Source organism: Muntiacus reevesi, chromosome X (assembly GCF_963930625.1).
Source record: "Muntiacus reevesi chromosome X, mMunRee1.1, whole genome shotgun sequence".
Classification (NCBI taxonomy): Eukaryota; Metazoa; Chordata; class Mammalia; order Artiodactyla; family Cervidae; genus Muntiacus; species Muntiacus reevesi.
This window is the reverse complement of record NC_089271.1, coordinates 126738988-126759949: the sequence shown is the minus strand read 5'-3', so window position 1 is coordinate 126759949 and position 20962 is coordinate 126738988. Positions and strand designations below refer to the sequence as shown.

General features: G+C 34.8%; 1 protein-coding gene across 5 annotated transcripts in view; it reads left to right on the top strand.

Annotated features, from left to right (window-relative positions):
- Positions 1-20962, top strand: part of STAG2 (STAG2 cohesin complex component) — a 135977-nt gene that overhangs the window by 35935 nt on the left and 79080 nt on the right. For 4 of the 5 annotated variants that reach the window (XM_065914823.1, XM_065914826.1, XM_065914824.1 and 1 more), the window contains exons 2-4: positions 12956-13099; positions 16716-16794; positions 20006-20170. In XM_065914823.1, the coding sequence (XP_065770895.1) occupies positions 13056-13099; positions 16716-16794; positions 20006-20170 (288 nt within the window). In that variant the 5' untranslated portion in view covers positions 12956-13055. Of the gene's footprint in view, positions 1-12955; positions 13100-16715; positions 16795-19565; positions 19624-20005; positions 20171-20962 lie in introns of those variants that run through there. The other variant, XM_065914827.1, reaches the window with a different exon arrangement.

Below are 20962 nucleotides of genomic sequence, written 5' to 3'. Positions count from 1 at the left end.
AAGTAGCCTGTTGAGTTTGGCTGCTTTCACTTAGAATACATTTGAGTTTCAGCTGACTCAGTTATATCAGAAGTTTGTTCCTTTTTACTACTGAGTAGTAGTCATTCCATTTTGTGGATGTAACCTAATATACTTATCCTATTCACCAGTTGAAGACATTTGGGTTGCTTTCTGCCTTTTGGGGATTACAAATTAAGCTACCTAATTTTATAGTTTAAGGTTTTTACATTTGAGTCTAGGATTCATTTTGAGTTAATTTTTGTATACGTGCAAGTATGGATTAAGGAATTTTTTTGGCATATGGATATGCAGTCATTTGAAAAGACAGTCTGTCTTTGTTGAAATGCCTTGATACCTCTTTCAAAAACTGTGTGACCCTAGTGTGTGGCTCTATTTCAGGTCACTATTCTGTTGATCTGTCATAATCACCATCTACAATGGCTTGATTACTGTAGCTTTATGGTAGGTCTTGATATAGTGTGTAGTGTGAGTCTTCCAAATATGTTCTTTTTCAAAATTGCTTTGGCTGTTCTGATTATTTTACTTTTTCACCTAAGAATCCGTTTGTTGATTTTGGAGGAGGGGCAAGCTTTGCTAGGATTTTGATTAGACATTTTAAAGTGTTATTTTGGTATAATTAATACTAGAGTCATTGGAAGTTGGGAAAATAGGAGAGAGGTCCCATGTATCCTTCATTCATTTTCCACTGGTGAAACATCTTGCATAACTCCAGTACAATAGCAAGACAAAGAAATGGACATTGGTACAGTCCACAGTTGATTCAGATTTTACAAGTTATATGTGTGCTTTTTTGTAAGATTGTTTTTGTGTGTTTATAATTCTATGCAATTTAACACACATATTTGTTGTTTAGTTGCTCAGTTGTGTCTGACTCTTTGTGGAACCCCATGGACTGCAGCACGCCAGGCTTCCCTGTTCTTCACCATCTCCCGGAGCTTGCTCAAACTCATATCCATTGAGTCAGTGATGCCATCCAACCATCTCTTCCTCTATCATCCCCTTCTCCTGCCTTCAATCTTTCCCAGCATCAGGGTCTTTTCCAATGAGTTGACTTTTCACATCAGGTGGCCAAAGTATTGGAACTTCAGCTTCAGCATGAGTCCTTCCGGTGAATAGTCAGGGTTGATTTCCTTTAGGATTGACTGGTTTGTGACCACCACCGTCAAGATACAGATCTGTTCCATCATCACAAAGATCCCTCATACTACTTACTTTCCTGCTCCCTCACCTCCTAATCCCTGTCAGCACTAATCTGTTCTCTGTAATTTTGTCATTTTTGGAGACTGTTCCGTAAATGGAAATCATACAATATATACTGTTGAAATTGACTCCCCCCTCCCCACACTCAAAATACCTTTGAGATTCATCAAGTTGTTATTCCTTTCTATTGCTGAGCCATATTTCATGGTTTGAACATACCACAGTTTGTTTAATAACCATTAGTGAATGGATTAAGGATATTTGGGTTTGTATTAGTTTGCTTGGGCTGCTATTACAAAGCACCACAAACTGCGTGGTTTAAACAACAAATTTATTGTTTCACAGTTCTGGAGGCTAGAAATCCAGGATCAAAGTATCAGTCAAATTGGTTCCTCCTGGAGGCAATGAGAGAATACATTCCATACCTCTTCCCTAGCTTCTGGTGGTTTGCTGGAAATCTTTAGGTTTTCTTGGTTTATAGAAGCATCACCCTGATCTCCACCTTCATCTTTCTACGAGGTTTTCACTTCATATGTTTGTCTTCAAGTTTCCCCTTTTTATAAGAATACCAGTCGTACTGGATTAGAGCTCATCCTGAGGACCTCATTTTAAATTGATAACTTTTGTAAAGACCAAGTAAGATCATATTTCAAGGCACTGGGGGGTAGGACTTGAAAATAGGAGTTTGGGGAGGACACCATTCAACCTATAACAGTTATTTTCAATTTTTAGCTATTACAAATAAAGCTGTACGTGTTTATTCATGGACATTTGTGTACATGTTTTTGTGTGGACATAGATTTTCATTTCTTGGGATAAATGCTCACGAGTAAGTTTGCTGATTTTTATGGGAAATGCATGTATGGTTTTTTTTGCATGTATGGTTTTAATGAAAATTTTTATTGATACAATTTACATATAACATTGAGTAAGTTGAAGGTATATAGTGTGCTGATTTGATGCATTTTTATATTGCAAATATGATTACTACAGTAGCTTTAGCTAACACTTCAATTCTGTCACATAATTATCATTTCTTTTTTGTGGTGAACTGTTTGGGTTTTAGAAGAAATTGCCAAACTCCTTACCAGAGTAAAGAGGTAGCTGAGACTAGCTTGCATTGTTCAACCGAGTACTTCTAATTTTTTTTTTAAAGCTAATATTTATTTGTTTTGCCATAAAGATACCAGCTTTAGTTCCTTTTTACTGTATAAATAGACAAAAAAATTGTCAAAATACAGTATTCTAAGTATCAGTTGTGTTTTTTGTTTTTTTTGTTTGTTTTCTTCAGATCTGTCTTAATTTATAAAACTACTTTTTGAAAGCTATCAGTTAGGTTGTATAGTATGCTTGTTCAATAGAAAGGAGTTCTCAAGTGATTGGTAAAATCTTATGAATATTTGATACAAGAGAAACTTGCTTGATAAAAGGATTTAAGTAAGTTTTTATTGTGATTTAAAAAAACACAAAATTTACCATCTTAACCATTTTTAGGTGGACCGTTTAGCAGTGTAAAGTAAATTGACATTACTATGAAACTAATCTCCAGACCTTTTTCATCTTGCAATTCTGAAACTCTGTACCCATTAAACAAAACCTCCCTCCTCCCTGCCCCTCCCCAAAGAAAAACCTAGTAACCACCATTCTACTTTCTGTTTCTGTGAATTTGATACTTTAGATACCTCATGTAAGTAGGATCATACATATTTGTCTTTTTGTGACTAACTGAGTTTTTTAATTTACAATAATGCCTTGAAGTTTCATCTACATTGTAGCATGTGACAGGACTTCCTTTTTTGTTAAGGATGAATAATATTCCATTGTATGTGTATGCCATATTTGTTTATTTAGTCAGTTGTTGATGGACATGTGGACTGCTTCCACTTCTTGGATGTTGTGAATTTCCTGCTATGAATATGGGTGTGCAAATATCTCTTGGCGACCCAACTTTCAAATATTTGGTATACATGCTTGGAAGTAAGAGATTCGCTGAAGTATATGGCAGTTCTATTTAAAAATTTTTGAGGTACATCTGTATTTTCCATAATAGTTGCACAATTTTATAATCCTACCAACAGTGCACAAGTGTTCAATTTTTTCCACATCGTTGCAGGCACGTACTATTTTCTTTTTTTTTATTCTAGCCATCCCAGAACATGTGAAGTGGTATTTGACTGTAGTTTGATTTGGTTTCAATTCAGATCCTTTGCCCATTTTTAAAATTTGTGTTACTTGATTTTTTTGTTGAGTTCCAGAAATTCTTTGTATATTCTGGGTATTGACCTCTTATCAGATATGATTTGCAAATATTTTCTCTCATTCTGTAGGTTACCTTTTCGCTGTGTTGATTGTATTCTTTTATGTGTAAATGTTTTGATGAAGTCTCATTTGTGCTTTTGGTGTCATATTTAAGAAATCATTGCCAAGTCCAGTGTTATGAAGCTTTTCCCCTATGTTTTATAGTTTTAGGTCTTAAATTTAGATCTTTAGTACATTTTGAATTAATTTTTGTATATGGTGTGCGAGATGAATGATCCAACTTCATCCTTTTGCACATGGATATCCAGTTTTCACAGCACAATTTTATGAAGCAAAACCCCATGGAATGGTCGTGGCACCCTTGTCAAAAATCATTTGAGTGTGTGTTCAAGGGTTTATTTCTGACCTCTTGCATCCATTTCATTCGTCTGTATATCTCTTTATGCCAATATTTCTACCTTTGTGATATGCTTTGAAGTCAGGAAGTGTGTTTCCTCAAGGTTGTTTTCTTTTTCCCTAAACTTTTTGTTTTTTGGACTTCTTGAATTTTTCTATTTCTACCCAAAAAGACTTGGGATTTTGATAGGGATTGCTTTGAATCTGTATATTGTTTTGGGTAGTATGGGCATCTTAATATTAAGTCTTCTAATCACTAAACATAGAGTGTCTTTCCATTTTCTTGTGTGACTTAAAGCTTTAATTTCATTCAGCAATGTTTTATAAGTTTCAGTGTTTAAGTCCCCTACGTCGTTGGTAGGTTTGTTCCTAAATCTTCATTTTGGTGCTATTGTAAATGGAATAGTTTTCCTTTTTGGATTGTTAATTTTTGGTGTGTAGGACAACTGACTTGTGCGTGTTGGCTTTATGTCCTGCAACTTTGCTGAATTTGTTTATTCTAACAGTTTTTTTGGTGGTGGGATGAAATCTTTAGAATTTTCTACATGTGAGACTATTTCATCCATGAATAGATAATTTTGCTTCTTTCTTTCTGATATGGATGGGTTATATTTCTTTTTCTTGCCTAATTGTTTTGGATTGGACTTCAGTACTATGTTGAATAGAAATGGAGAGAGAGGCCATCATTGCCTTGTTCCTGATCTTACAGGGAAAGCTTTTAGTCTTTTACCATCAGGTATGATATTAGCTGCAGGCTTTTCATCAGTATTCTTTATTATTTTGAGGTTGTTGTTACTGTTGTTTAGTTGCTAAGTTGTCTCCGACTCTTTTGTGATGCCATGAACGGTAGCCCACTGAACTCCTCTGTCCATGGGATTATGTTGAGGTACCGTACTTTCTTCATTATCTAGTTTGTTGAGTGTTTTTATCATGAAAAGATGTTGAATCTTATCAAATACTTTCTCTATATTAGTTGAGATGATCACGAGGGGTTTTTGCTCTTCATTCTGTTAACATGGTACATTACAGTGATTGGTTTTCATGTGCTGAACCAGCCTCGCTTTCTGGGAATAAATCCTACTGTGGTCATGGTGTCTATTACTTTTAATGTGCTATTGAATTTGGCTTGCTAATATTTTGTTGATGCTTTTTGTGTTGGTGTTCATCAGGGATATTGGTCTGTCATTTTTTGTAGCATCTTTATTTGGCTTAGATTTAATTTTTAAAAAGTAATTTACATGTTTTAATCTTCATTTAGGAAAGCTTAAGTTTAGAATTAAAATAATTTTGGAGTACTATATATGTGTGACTCTCCCATCATTGTCATTGTATAGAATTAGCAACCTTTTAGATTTGAAATGGGAAGTACCTATACTATGTTTATAAACTTTAGTGTGAAAACATTTGATTTCTGAACTTTAATATGAATATAATCAAGCCTATGAATTATATGCTCTGGATATTAGTAGGGAAGGTTAGTGGTTTATATCAAGTGGATGCTAATGTTAGAGATTTTAATAAGGTGTTACCTAATGAGAAGTGTAAGGGACAAGAAATATTAAATATGTAGCATATATATAATGTTTGTGATCATAGAAAATGAACCAAAAATATTGTGCTTGGTAGTAGTAACTGCAATTCTAAATTTTAAGATAAAATTTCCTACTGTTCTCTATAAAGTGATTTATTTTACACTATTTTCTTTAACTGAACTATATCTCAGTTGCAGTTGTATCTCTATTTCATGTGGATTATAAATAAATGCTCAAGATTTCATTTAGATATGTTAGTGCCTTGAATAAATGTGAAAGTTTTTGATGTAACTAGAGAGCATATGAAATAAAAATGTGAATTTCCCTCAAAATCTGGGTGGGATTATCTTGTCTTCATCTGCTTTGTTTTGACATCTGCTATTGCTTGAGATATGTCAGTGAGCCAGTAGTACCCTCTATGAAGTGGGTTTGCTGGTAATACTCCGTGGTGTTTATATCATGCTGTATGCCATTTACAAGTGTTAACACATGAAATTAGCTGGTTGCTGTAAATTTAATTTTCAGATCTAGACATTCGTTTATACCAGCTAATTTTGTCTCACCTCTGAAATGTTGAAAGCCACTCCACCCTCTAGTAATTGCTGTTGTTTACTCATGATGACTTAACATACAGAAAGTTATGTCAGTGGGGCACATATTTTAAATTAGTACAGAAGATGATAAATGCTGGTATTAATATTCAAGTATAAGTGCGATGAAGAGTGAACATTGACAATACTTTAAAAAGTGATTCATGGTCTAGCTGTTGACCTTGCAGACTGAGGTATGATTTTTAAGGTGACAGTTATTTGATAAAACAAATATTTACCTGTTTTGATATCTATTTTGTGATAGGGTCAGATACTGTCTAGTCAACTGCAGCTGGTTAGGCAAACTGGGGAATTAGCAGTCTTGGAGTTAAGAGAGCTGATATGTGTCCACTATATCAGGTATGATATGGTATCTGGTGTCTAGCAGCAATCATTGCAAGGATGGAGACAGATGAGAGGAGGACAGTATTGTGGCATTTAGATTAGGGCAAGCAGAGAGACACACAGACTTTTTTAGGTTGGTTCGAGGCAGGATTCCAGTTCCTGGGATGGAGCTGGTAGATACAGGAAGAACAAGGCAGAGTACTGATCCTTGGATGACTCAGGCACAGGGTACGACTGAGTACAGAGTGATGGAGTAGTGGGTCTGCAGGAATAAGGTAGAAGCCTTTTCTCACCCCCTCCCCCACCCCCACCATGGTAGCACTCATTTATTGTGAAGTTAACCATTGTGTGCTAAATTTCTAGAGAAATCAGAACTGATGGTCAAGAACTGGGGCAAGCTGAATAGATTGGGCCAGGTGATCCTAATTGTGGTTAGGATTTGAGTCACATTTGCAAAGTATTGGGGAATGTGGGTAGACAAGGAAATAAGACTGCTGAGCATCTACTATCATACATTTAAAAATAGGAGGGGAACAGGTGGATGTTTCCAGTTCTGTCTGGCTTAGTTTCTGGCAGTGTATAGTGATGCCAAATCTGAGTAGACTGTGCCCCAGCTTGCTCCTGCCCCTCTTCCTGAAAGTAAAAGTTGCTTTTGAAGTATTGTGGCGTTAGATGTGTTCACTTTGTCCACTTAGTTATTTTAGAAAGTTTCTGGTTTTTTTTTACTTACTTTTGGTCTTCCCTTCCTTCTATATATTACTTTTTAAGTTCGTAAGGGGAGATATATGACCTTTCCTATAGTTAGGAAATGTAGACAAGATTATTAATTCTCTTATGTATTTTGATTTCTTCTAGTCATACCTTCTCCAGATTACCTGTTCCTACTCTGGAACAGGTGCTACCATTAGAAATTCTTTAGAACTCCTTTGCAGTTTGTGGAAAGGAAAATATATTTGTAAATGATAATATGTGGTAGGTGTAATATAAGTATGCTATCAAGAAACATTTAGGTTAAAATTGTGTTGCTGGTCTGAGTATACATGATCATTGCTTGACTGTCATTCTTTTCACTCTGAAGTTTACTCAGAAGGCTATTAGCAGAAATTGTGGCTCTGACGGTTAAGAAGTCCCCTGCAATGCAGGAGATGCTGGCTCGATTGCTGAATCGGGAAGATCCTCTGGAGAAGGGAATGGCTACCTACTCAAGTGTTCTTGCATGGCAATTCCTTGGACAGAGGAGCCTGGCGGGCTACAGTCCATGGGGTCACAGAGTCAGATACGGCTGAGAATGCACACATTTATATGCAGGGAGATAAACAGAGGGAAGAAAAACATCTTTTTGAGTAAGGCGAAATCTTTTTTAAAGGTTACTAATCATCAAAGGGGCAATAGTAGATTTTGTCTTTTGAAGGCAGGTATTTATGTCTAATTTAATTTTTTTGGTGAGCTTTTCATTTCTTGCCCTATGTATTCAATGTTGCTATGTATCATTTGACATGAGAAATGATAGTGACTTTCCTGTTTTGATTAAATATACTACTCCAGCCTTTCACAATCTCATTCTAAAAGACAGACTTCTTTCTGCTATCTCTCAAGAAAAGTAGATAAGCCAATAAAAGGAACATACCTTTGGGTTTTGTCGGGAATTCATATAAAAGTTTCTGTTCTCTGCTAATCTTGAATAGGTGAACATAATAAAGATAATTTTGTTTTAGAAGTCAGGATTTCTTATAGATGCTTGACTTTATAACATTATGTACCTGAAATATGAATAAATCAGGTTTTAGCAGCAGAGATAGTTTTGCAGTTCCTCAGATAGTTCAGATAATAAGAGAAGACATTGATAAATAAATTTCCACCCTCATAGTTTACTTTTTTTCTTACTAACAGTAACATCATAATTAAAAATTTTAAATTATTCACATTTTCACCACTCTGATACATCAGCTGTTTTCCTTTGTGTTGTTATTTGGTTAATATTGTAGCCTAATACAGGACTTTTAAGTTGTCAAACTTTACCCATGTTGCTGCACAGTCATAAGAGTACTTTCAGTGTATAAACATTAATTACATTTTTGTACTATAAGTTAGTTCATAGCTGGACATTTAGGTAGTCCCTATTTTTAAGTGTTTGTATTATAATGATGGTGGCATTTCAGAAGGGTATATACATTTCCAAGATGTGATCCTTACAGATAGAAGAATGTAATAACCCCTTTTGGGCGAGTGTTAAGGGGGTAATGTGTATACGGTATATGTGCTGAATTTGCTAGCTTTTAGCAGTTATTTCTGCATTTTCAGGGAGAGAATTAACACACCAGCTACTTTCAGTGCTCTTCCCACTCCCCAGTAATATGTGGATTTTGAGGGACCTTGTTAGTGATGACTTTGTTTTGTAGCTTTTATTTTCTATCTTGAGACCCCTTGGGATTGAACCATTCTTTTATAAAAAGAAATCTTATTTAAGGTTTTTAAACAATATCAAAGAAAAGCAGATTGTGTGTGTGTGTGTGTGTGTATTTTTTTACTCTTTCAAGCATGGGTGGGTAGTTTTAATCATTTAAGTCATTATTTGGAGTTTGGAGTTAAGGATGCAAGCATGGGGCTTCCCTGGTGGCTCAGATGGTAAAGCGTCTGCCTGCAGTGGGGGAGACCCAGGTTCAATCGCTGGGTTGGGAAGATCCCCTGGAGAAGGAAATGGCAAACCACTCCAGTACTCTTGCCTGGAAAATTCATGGACTGAGGAGCCTGGTAGGCTACAGTCCATGGGGTCGCAAAGAGTTGGACACGACTGAGTGACTTCACTCACTCACTCAAGGATGCAAGCATACTTATATATTTAATATATATTTGTGTCTATGTGCTAGAGTAGTAGTTATCCAACAGGTTTTCAGAAGTGGAAGAAGAAAGTTTTCGTTATTAATTAACCTAAACATATTTAATATTGATAACTTGAAAAGTATAGTGATCAAATTTCAACTTTTAGATCTCTGTTTATATCAAAAGCAGTACTACTGAGAGCATTTACTTGAATTTAATGTATAGAATAAAAAATATATATATAATCACCCATTACTTTTTCACCTAGTAATTATATATGAATATACTCAATAAATCTTTAATGGCAGTGTATTATGCACTTGAGCCTAAGGAAGTGGTTTTACTTTAAAGTATATTATTCAACCTATCAACAAATGTGTTTGCTTAGGTTTCAGTAAGAAGCAGCAGAATCTAGTTGTTATTGGTTGTATTTTTTTCCCAAAAGGAAAATAGTGATTGAGAGTTGAAGCAAATTTCATTTCTATATTTATCCTCCAAAGCTGTTAGAATGTTAACTCTCTTATAGTAGCTACAGAGAATTGGTACAAATACTAAAAATCTCAAGAGTTTTTCTTTGACATTAGGTGAGAGCTCCACCTTGTGATCTTTGAGCATATTTCTTAAAAATTAATAACCTACATACAGTAGGCCTGAAATGTTGTGGTGAGTTTGACTATTAAACTTGCACTTTTATTTGAGCTTTATGTATTCTTACAATTTCTGGATTCCCAATTTAGGTCAAATGGCATTAAGTTTATTTAAAGACTGTGAATTTTTTAATGAAAATCTTTGAGGGAGGCAAATTGTACTTCTATATAGCAATACACATTTAAAATAAAAAGGGAAAAATTCGAAGTTCTTCCTGCAGATAAAGTTTATATTTTTGAAAGAAAAGTAAAAGCTCAGGATACATGGAGTTTAATATTATGTTTAATAGTAAGTGGCAGTAGAGGTAGGTGCTTTCTCTTAGAGATAAATATATTTTCACATTTATTGTTACAGGTAGTTCTATAAGGGCAAGGATCATTGATCCCCTGTTCATCACTGTGCGCCTAGTGATCACCACTACATTTGACACATGGTAGATACTTTTCCTTGGATGGATGGATTTTTTTTAATATTTAGAAACTTTAAAAAGCAGGTGTTTCGCTGGGGTAGAGAGTTGGCTAGTTAATGGTTTTTTCTAAACCTGTAAGACCTTGGGAAAATGCTTCTTTTTAAAATACAGATACTTTGTCTAGGAGATTTACATCTTTATAAATTCTGTTTTTCTTTTGTGTTTGCTTTGGTTTCTAATTACCAAATATGTGTTAGTATCGCCCTACTTTGAGCAAAATAATTTGACCTGGCAAGACTTCTTATACACTAGAAACTAATTTTATGTTATTTAGAGGAATATAGTATATCATACAATACCTGTTTTATTTAGTGAAGTGAAAGTGTTAGTCGCTAATGTGTGGTCTGACTCTTTGCGATCCCATGTACAGTAGCCCGCCAAGGCTCCTCTGTCCTTGGGATTTGCCAGGCCAGAATACTGGAGTGGTTAGCCATTCCCTTCTTGAGGGGATCTTCTGACCCAGGGATTGAACCTGGGTCTCCTGCATTGCAGGCAGATTCTTTGCCATCTGAGCCACCAGGGAAGCCCGTTTTATTTAGTGCTGTCTGCTTTTCAGAGCTGATTCATTCTTTATGTCCCTTGGGAGCATACATTTATGAACTGTCTTTAAAGTCTGCTTAAAAACTGTGTATTAATATTTAGGGAATGCACGAAGTTTGGTTTTATAAAGCGCTCAGACAAAGGGGTGGGGGCAGCTAGGGAGACAGGCACAGCAAGTCTTTATTTCCATTTTGCCATCTAGATGATGTGTTGATTAGAACTGATTAACTCTATACCTCTCCAACTTACTAAATAAAAATCAAAATAGTTTTCCTTTTTAAAAATAGTTTTCTTTCTAAAATAAGTTGGGGGCTGCCCTGGTGGCTCAGTCAGTGGTAAAGAATCCACCTACTGTTGCAGGAGACATGGGTTCGATCCTTGATCTGGGAAGATCCCATATGACACAGAGCAACTAAGCCCATCTGCCACAATTACTGAGCCTGCTCTCTAGAGCCCGCATGCTGCAAATACTGAAGTCCATGTGCCTAGAGCCGGTGCTCTGTAACAAGAGAAGCTACTGCAGTGAGAAGCTCCTGCTTGCTGCAGCTAGAGAAGAAAGCCATGCATCAGTGAAGACCCAGCACAGTTCAAAATAAATAAAGTAATAAAATAAGTTGGGATTTTTAGGAGGCTGGAGTGTATCCTATATGTGATGACAAGTCTCAACTCTGATATACTACTTATATAGTTCCTTAGGTTACAATAAAAAATAAAACCAGATTAACAATTAGTGGTCTTGAAGGGTAACAATCCTGGGATCATGATTTAGTGTGAGAAGACCATTCTACCAGTCATACCTAATAAAGATTTTACAATATGAGTATTCTTCAGAGAAAAAGAAAACTCAAAGTGGTGGTATAGACAACCCTTGATTAGGGTCTGTTTTGTGTATTATTGATCCTTGTTTCTCCTCTTCATTATTCTGCTGTTCATAGTAGCTTAATTAGAGTGAGCAAGGAAATGCAGTGTTTTGAATGTTGTTATATCAATTACATATTAGTAGCCATTTATGATGTGTTTTAGAGATTTAAAATTAATGGAAAAATTGATCAGTTTCCATTTAGAAGATCATTCATGAGAAGAACTTCTCATCACTATGTGGTCTTTGAAGATTTATTAATTAATTGGATATGTTTAGTCTTTAGGTGGCCACCAAGTATGATTCGCTTGGAAATAAAAGCATAAAGTTTTAAAACAAAGTTATACATAAGATTAAGAGCTTCAGACCCAGCCTATTTTCTGTTATAGGCTTGTCATTTGCTTTTTTAGACTACCCTCCTATTGAGGAATTGCATCTTCCTATGGCCAGGCTTAGTTTGGTCACAAATGCATTCATCTGTTGTTCATATGACATTACTGGTGTTAAGTTCCTTGAAGGAATAGATCAGTCTGGGCTAACATTTTTTCCGTTTTCCTGTTAAATGCAGGTGGTATTATCATGAAGCAGTTAGTTATTAAAAAACAGGCTTTGGATTGCTATTTTTCTGTGATAGAATAATCTGTTTTTAAAATGTTTCAAAATTATATCTTAGATTTTTAAAATTAGCTCCTTTTAGCTATACATCATAAGCAAAAGCTAGAGAATTTTTAGGCATTTTGTAACGGTTTAAACTTGTCAGAAAGATTTTACAATGAGTAAAAGTCACATTCTGTTTCTAGTTAGGGCATCTATCTTTTTTTTTTTCTTTTTAGTTCTGCCACTTTATTGCTACCAACCCATCTCCCTCCACACTTGTGCGCACATGCTCAGTCATATAATCCCATGGACTGCAGCCCGCCAGGCTCCTCTGTCCATGGACTTTTCCAGGCAAGAATACTGGAGTGGGTTGCCATTTCCTTCTCCAGGCATCTATCTTTTTTAAGCCATGCTAGAGAATTATAACAAATTCTAAAAACTAATTGTAATAGAAGCTTTTTTCTTTGTATTTTTTGTTACTATTGTGGAGCTACAACAGTTGTAACAAATCCGTATCTAGAAAAAGCAGTCAAATGCAAAGTATAGAAATCCTTATTTACCAAAACACTTTAGCAGACACTTGGAAATTTAGTTTTTGGGTAGATACCCTTCCCAACACTTTTGGTGTGTTTATAATAAATATGGCATTTCTTCTCCCTACCCCCTATCATTTTTAAAGGAATTGTCTGCCTTAGAAGAAAGAAGCAAACCATCATTTTACCCACATAAATATATGAATACATTTCTGACATTGGGGCGTTACAGAAGATGATAAAGAAATGATAGCAGCTCCAGAAATACCAACTGATTTTAATCTACTTCAGTAAGTATATTATGATAATTTCTAAATACTTGTTTTTTTCCACAAAATGGGAACTGTATTAACTTCAGTTAAAGTTACTTCTGCTTGAGAAGATACAGTGTTTCAGTATAAGACAGCATGCATACTTTGAAATAGTTTATACCAATGCTTACTGGGCTCTGTAATAGTAATTCCATGCCTTTTTTTTTGTAGTGTGCTTATTTTGTAATTTAGATACTGGAAAATTTATTATTTTTGCTGTTCACTTCTTCGAGTCCATACTTGGTTTTACAATAACAACTGTTTTGAAGGGAGTGTCATGAATTCTTAAAATGTTACGTGTCCTCATTAGTAAGGAATATATACCATGCAATAGTATTTAGGATGTAATGTCAGATTGTCAGATTTCTTTTTAAGATCAAGTGACAGACTGAAGCAGATGTAGGAGGTTAGGACATGCTCTCCTTTTTTTCCCCAGAAACAAATTACATGCTCATTGGTTCATAAAGTGATTTCAACATAGGTATTTTCTTTACCTTTGTCCTAAAAACTACCTATATGCCTTCTTCAACTTTTATTCTCATTACTCTTTAGTGTTTCATGTAGGAAAGAATTTGAGCTACTATTTGCAGTAGTGATTTTCATTCTAAGCTCTAGTTTCATGAGATGCCTAAGAGTGAACCTTTAAACTGCTCGTGGACCCTATTAACTTTACACACACATATACCACACTATGTTTGTTATTAGGATCTTTATAAGACTTGATTTTAAAACAGATCCTGGTTGCTAAAAATTTTGAAAGCGACAGATATCCTTGTACATAATGGTGGCTTGTGTCTGCTTTTGATATTTTATAGATTTTTATTTTAAAAATAATGTTATCATTTTCAGACTATTGAGTCTACTAAGATATTACCAGTATTTCAAAGCATGTTTTTTAATATGATTTTAGTCCCAGTTTGTATTGACTCTTCTTAGTTTCTTGAGGAAAACTTCTTGCTTTTCTTTTAGTTTCTTTGAGGGAGGATATGGGATAATCTTAAAAAAATTAATTCTTGGTTTGACTATTATAGTATTATCTTATGAAGTTTCTCAAATACATTAATACAGTAGAGATAATTTTAAAAGTTTTTGTTATAGAGTATTGACTATTACAATATCTCAAGTAATTAGGACCTGAAATAGGATAATCAGTTCAGTTCAGTTGCTCAGTCGTGTCTGACTCTTTGCAACTCCATAGACTGCAGCACGCCAGGCTTCCCTGTCCTTCACCAACTCCTGGAGCTTGCTCAAACTCATGTCCATCGAGTTGGTGATGCCATCCAACCATGTCATCCTCTGTTGTCCCCTTCTCCTGCCTTCAATCTTGCCTAGCATCAGAGTCTTTTTCCAGTGAGTCAGTTTTTCACATCAGGTGGAAATAGGATAATAGATAAGAGGAAATTGCTGTTGTGGAGGTAAACTAGGCAGTATTTGATTGGGTATGTGAGGTTGGGGCAGGGTAAAGAGAAATGAGTGGAAGATTCATTCCTGTGACAGATGACTAATTGAAGTTTCAGGCCACTAAAAGGTTACTCTGTGAACACATTAGCATGTTGTAATTTCACCTAGGATAGATTTTTGTTGTTGGTTTGATCTTAAAAACAAAGGGAAGCCAGAGAGAAAGACAGACTCAGAAGAATATTTCTTCTCTGGTTTGGGATTTTTTTTAGACTGTCACCTGATTACTCCAGATTTCTTCAGATTTTCCAGTTAGTAATTAAACCTGTAGTGGCTCATTCTTTTAGTTGGGATAGCCTGGAGATGAGAATTAAGAGTGTGATTGAGCCATTGATTACTCTTCGGTCATTGGAATATTGGCAAAGACTAATGATTGCTGACTTAGGGCATTTGCTGAGCTTTCTAAGGGAGCTAGTGTCCCACAGATGTCTTGGGGAAGAAAAAAGTATTACTGACACGCCAAGATGTTTAAAAACATTTTCAATTTCTTTTTGTAAAGTCATTTAGGCATGTGGGAAGATTATTGATGACAACAGTCTTAACATATAAGAGGTGTGAGTTTCAGGGTTAATATTAAGTAGTCATTCTGGTTTTAGTGAATTAACTATGGGAAATGGTGTTTATTACAGGCTATTTTCCTCGCAGCATTGTAGGACATAGTTAGGATTGCCAGTATCTTCAATACATTGCTTACATAACTTTGTAGGTAAGTGCTATAAATAGTAATTTTTTTACCCCTGCTAGCATCTTAGCCATTATTTTACATTTATAAAAAGTGTTCCTAACTCACAGCCTCTGGACAACTGGTTATTATAGCAATAAAAGTGGAAATAGAAGAAGTTTAGAGAAGACTAGCCTTTCACTTGGATTCTATTTATTTTAAAAACAAAACGAATAATAGTTTTACACATTTAAAATGGTACAACTTTTATCTTTTATGTGTTTTTCAATTCTAAAAGCCTTTGTGAGTGACCCAAATACCAAGTATGCCTTGCTTTAAGCATTTAAGGGTGGGTATGTTACTACTATTTAGATAGATGGGACCCAGTTTTATATATATAGGAAGCATCACCCATGTATATTTAAATTGATTTACTTCCATTATCCCTTGGGCTTCCCTCGTAGCTAAGTCGGTAAAGAGTCTGCCTGCAGTGCAGGAGACCCGGCTTCCAACCCTGGGTCAGGAAGATCCCCTGGAGAAGGAAGTGGCAACCCACTCCAGTATTCTTGCCTGGAGAATCCCATGGACAGAGGAGCCTGGCAGACTACAGTCTATGGGGTCACAAGAGTCTGACACGACTGAGCCAAGCACATACGCACACTTCCATTACACCCTAGAAAATACAGATTATACACAACACCCCTTCTACTCCAAAATGAGGGGCAAAATGAGAACTATAAATTGGTGTCTTAGAGATTAAAGAGACTTCAGAGATTTCCTTTTTTCCTGCATAAATATTATTTGTAGATGTGAAGATTGAGAGGTTGTCAGTTGTTCAGGGTCACACAGTTTCCTAGTACTGTGTTAACTAGAAACAGTTCTCTCGACTAGCTCACTACCTTTTTACTTTATAAAAGATTTTGATCAGTTAGCATACTTCCCTAATCTTTTTCAAATGATTTAGTTTGTAAAAATGTTTATGTATAATCTTTCAGAAATACATGTTACACTTAGATTTATAAATATTTTGGGATGATGTAGGAAAGGTCATAAGAGCCTTAATATTGCTAAAATTACCTAATAAAAATTATCTCATATCTAGTGCTAAAATACAATTTTACCTGCATACCATGATCTCTGAATCAAAAATGAAACCAGCCATTCTAATAGAATAGCACAGTTAGTTCCTAGAGTTAAAGTTTGAGAGCCTCTGTTTTCGTTTTTATACTCTGGTTAAAAGTTAACAAGATAAATGTTTAGACATTTGTGTTTTAGATTAATGTTTTTGTGATATATAATTTTATATGTTTGGTAATACGCTGTGATATGATACTTTGGAAAAGCATCTTAATTACATTTAATGCTAATGTAGTCTTGTAATGAGTTATCCTTTCTTTTAGAAAATATGGCAAAATTAGAAACTCCATTTACATTTCTAAGACAGCTTTTAAATAATTGCTTATCTTTTTGTCGTAGGGAGTCAGAAACACACTTTTCTTCTGACACAGATTTTGAAGACATTGAAGGAAAAAACCAAAAGCAAGGCAAAGGAAAAGTATGTACAGAATATGTGTCTTTAATTTGGTTCTTAAGAACATAATTATACATATGAATATATGTATGTGTGTGTATGTGTGTGTGTGTATATATATTATTTTTAGTTATGTCTCAGATGTTGTTTTCTTGTAAAAATGCTTTTTTCTACTGATAAGTATGGTAAACCTTTGAACACATGTGCTTTCTTTGACTTATAGATCAAAATACCTTTTGATTCTCTACTTCTACTACTATAAAGTTGGAATTACTAAGTCATTATTTCAAGTAGTTTACTTTATAAAGCATTGTATGCCAAGCAAAATACGATATTCTATTGGTTTTATTTTTATTGACATGAATAGTCCAATATAAAGCAAATTGGTTAATTTCTTTTTCTAAAGCACCCTAAAAATGTAACCTACGAGGTTTACTATTGACAATGACTCTTTATGAATAATGTCAAGGATAAAAATGAACAAAGTGAAGTTCTGAGTCAATAGAATGCAAGTTTAGAGTATGAGTGGATAGCCTGAGAGATGTGGATAACTTAGTGAATGGTTAAATTATTTTGGAAAGTACCTTTGACTCTGTGCATGTGTAAATATGTTGTGCAAAAGATGACTCTCTTTGTTCAGCATTTTCTTTGCCAAAATGAATTTTGGATTTATATTTTCTCATGACACATTTACTTAAAAATGTCTAAATAATGCTGACATGTATGATGAACAGCGTAAAAATTTCTCATTTTAAATATGTAAACATTTTGATGAACATACACACATATATAAACATGCACGTAGAATTTTACTTAAATGGAATCAAACTATGCAAACTGTTTCCTTTGCTTTTAAAACTTAATGGTATGTTGTCAGAAGCTTTCCGATCAGTGAATTTTTCCTCTCTGTAATTTTTGATGGTGTCATAGTATCACATTTTTTAAAAAAAATTTATTTATTTGACTGCACAAGGGTCTCAGTTGTGGCATGTGGGATCTAGCTCCCTGACCAGGGGTCAAACCTGGGTCCCCTGCATTGGGAGCATGGAGTCCCAACCACTGGACCACCAGGGAAGTCCCATAGTATCATATTTTATATATGGAACATAATTTATTTAACTAGTCCTTGGAATACCTTTTTAGAGTGCACATAATCCTTGTGTTTCATATTTCCTATGCACTTTTAGTCTTTTAAAAAGTAGTAGTATGAGAGAGAACATGTGAATGAATACACATGTTAACTCATGACTATCCAAATACAGCCATAATTCTAGTGGGTAGTTTACAGTTATTCATTAGAAAGTCATTTTTTATTGGTTCTGCAGCCATCTTTAAAAACTGAAATTCTGCTTTTGGCTTTGATTTAATTTGCAAATTGGGATAAGACTTATAGTGGCATCTGAATAGAGTAGCCACTGCCCTTGGTTATTAGGGGGTCAGATCAAAGATTTATTGTAACAGTAATCATATTTCGACCCTATACTATGTATGTTCGATGCACTGTGCTAATAATTTTACCTGTTATCTAACATTTGAACAACCCCATAGATTAGAAAACTTCTTTATTTTTATAGACAGTAAACTGAGGTCTAGAGAAGCTTAATGGTTGAGGAATTGAGCCCACATTTGTTAAAAGATGGTACTCTTAATTCACTATAGTATATACTACCTCATAGTCTTTTCTTAATAGGTTTTTCCCCCCTACAAGATTAACTTGTTTACTTCTTGTACTTCCCAATATTGTCTGCTTTTGCACGTTGTTTTTTGTAGCACAGCATATCCATTGAACCATTTTAATTGTACTAGTTTTTCATACCAACAGGGAATATTGAGGCATGTGATAGATAAATTGCAAATATATAGCTCTATGTTAATTAACATGAACATTTTATACTTTTCTAGTGTACACTTTGTAGTTGAGCTTTTCTTTTACCATTATCTCTGAAATTTTTTTTTTGCTGGGGAAGCCGTTTTTTCTTCAATTAGGAATTAGTGACTTAGGTTCACAAAGACTGAATATCATTAACAAAATAAGGTAAATTAACAAGTAGTATCTCTCATTGGTTAGGAAGGGATTTGAAGTAGTTCTTAAGAGTAGGGTGGTTTTAGATTTTTGAAGGAGAAAGAACCCTTTATAGAACAAAGCATGGAAACATACAGTCAGTGGAAGTGAATTTGTAGACCTGGCTATAGACCAGTGATTTGCAAACTATGGCCTGTTTTTGTACTACCCGTGAGTTAAGAATGATTTTTACATTTTTTAAGGATAGTAAAGGTAACGAATATGTGACAGAGACAGTATGTGGCCTGCAGAGCCTTAAAAGTATTTACTATCTGATGCTTTTACAGAAAGTTTGCTGACTGTTGCTCTAGATCACAGAAATGTGTAGATCTAGAAGAGACCCTCAATCATCTGTTCTAATCTGTAAAGATTTTAATACAGCTCTGGCATTTTAGAAATGAGAACTCTGAGTTGGGGAGTGACTTTTAAAAAATAATGTATAAATGCTATTGGAGGTGTTTTATATCTGAGGCATGTGGGCAACCATTTCACTGATTATGAAGTCTCCACACCCAGCATTGACAACTTTCTTATAAAGGGGCTTCACTTCCACAGTATTTGTTAATTGAATTTTCATGATAAATAAGTGTTTAAGGGAGGGCCCAGGACAAGAATGAGATTGATATACCCATTCATAATGCTTAGAATTGTCAATTGAGTGCAGTGATTTATAAGACTAACGATAGACATCAAGTTAAAATGTTGAACTAATTACAAGTTAATTATTTCACAGAGTTTTGTTATTGCTGCTGCCCACTACAGTCTGTACCCTGAAGCAACAATCCTATGAAGTAGGCACTTTTATCTTTTTTTACTTTTATTCTCATTTTGCAAATTAGAAAATCTCTCTGAAGCACAGTGTGGTTAAGTAACGTGCCAAAGATCCCTCAGCTAACAGGAGTAGAAATTTGGGACCCAGTAGTCTGTTAAATCTACAGAAACTGCTCCAAATTGCAGTGTTACATGAGGTATATGGCAGTATAAGTGAAAAAAATCAGTACAACAAAGAGGCTGTCATTACCATATAATTTCACTATGACATGTGTATGACACTCTGCTTTAGGTCAGGTTTGAGTATTTTATAATTATGCACCCTATCAGCTGCTTCTGTACCTTTATTTTGAACTCTTAAGGATAAGGATGTAACTTAATCAATTTGTAATCTTTATGCAGACTTGTAAAAAAGGCAAAAAAGGCCCAGGAGAGAAGGGCAAAGGTGGAAATGGAGGAGGAAAACCTCCTTCTGGTCCAAACCGAATGAATGGTCATCATCAACAGAATGGAGTGGAAAACATGATGTTGTTTGAAGTTGTTAAAATGGGCAAGAGTGCTATGCAGGTAATGTTTATTGTGTTCTTCCCAGTTCATTTGTACATTGTGAACTTTAGCGAGTTATGTAAAATATATCCCTGATTTTTCTAATATGTAAAAAATTTTTTTCACGTTGCTGCTGCTGCTAAGTCACTTCAGTCGTGTCTGACTGTGTGACCCCATAGACGGCAGCCCACCAGGCTCCTCCGGCCCTGGGATTCTCCAGGCAAGAACACTGGAGTGGGGTGCCATTGCCTTCTCCATGTAAAAAAAATTTTTTCACACTACTTACTATAAAAAAGCAACAAACTAGTCGGGAAACCAGGAATCTGTCAGTTCAGGCATAAGACCTTTAAGCTGTGTCTTGAGTCATTTTCTTCTGTATTATTTTTTTAATGGCATCTCACAAAAAATTATTTGGTCAAAAAATATGCTGCTATAAACCCTGACTGGGATGTTTCAGTTTCCTCTGAATTTATATAGTGGCTGTTAAAACATGAAATTCTTTACACATACAGAATTCTTGGTTGAGTGACCTAATGTAGTCACTATCCACTTGAGTGAATTATTTTGATCACTGTTGTCTATTGCAGATTTTATTACTTGTGCTGTTTCTTAGCACAGGAGTACAAAGTTAGAGTCACCCATGTCAAATTATCCTAATTTTGTTTCTTCATAATTTTATGACAACAGAAACTTTTTGGCTTTATATCCATATGGTTTTTAAAAATTGAATCAACACTCTACTCAATATACATATTTAATGAAATTATTATAAAATATTAATTGAAACTAATAAATAAAATTTTTTTACATGTA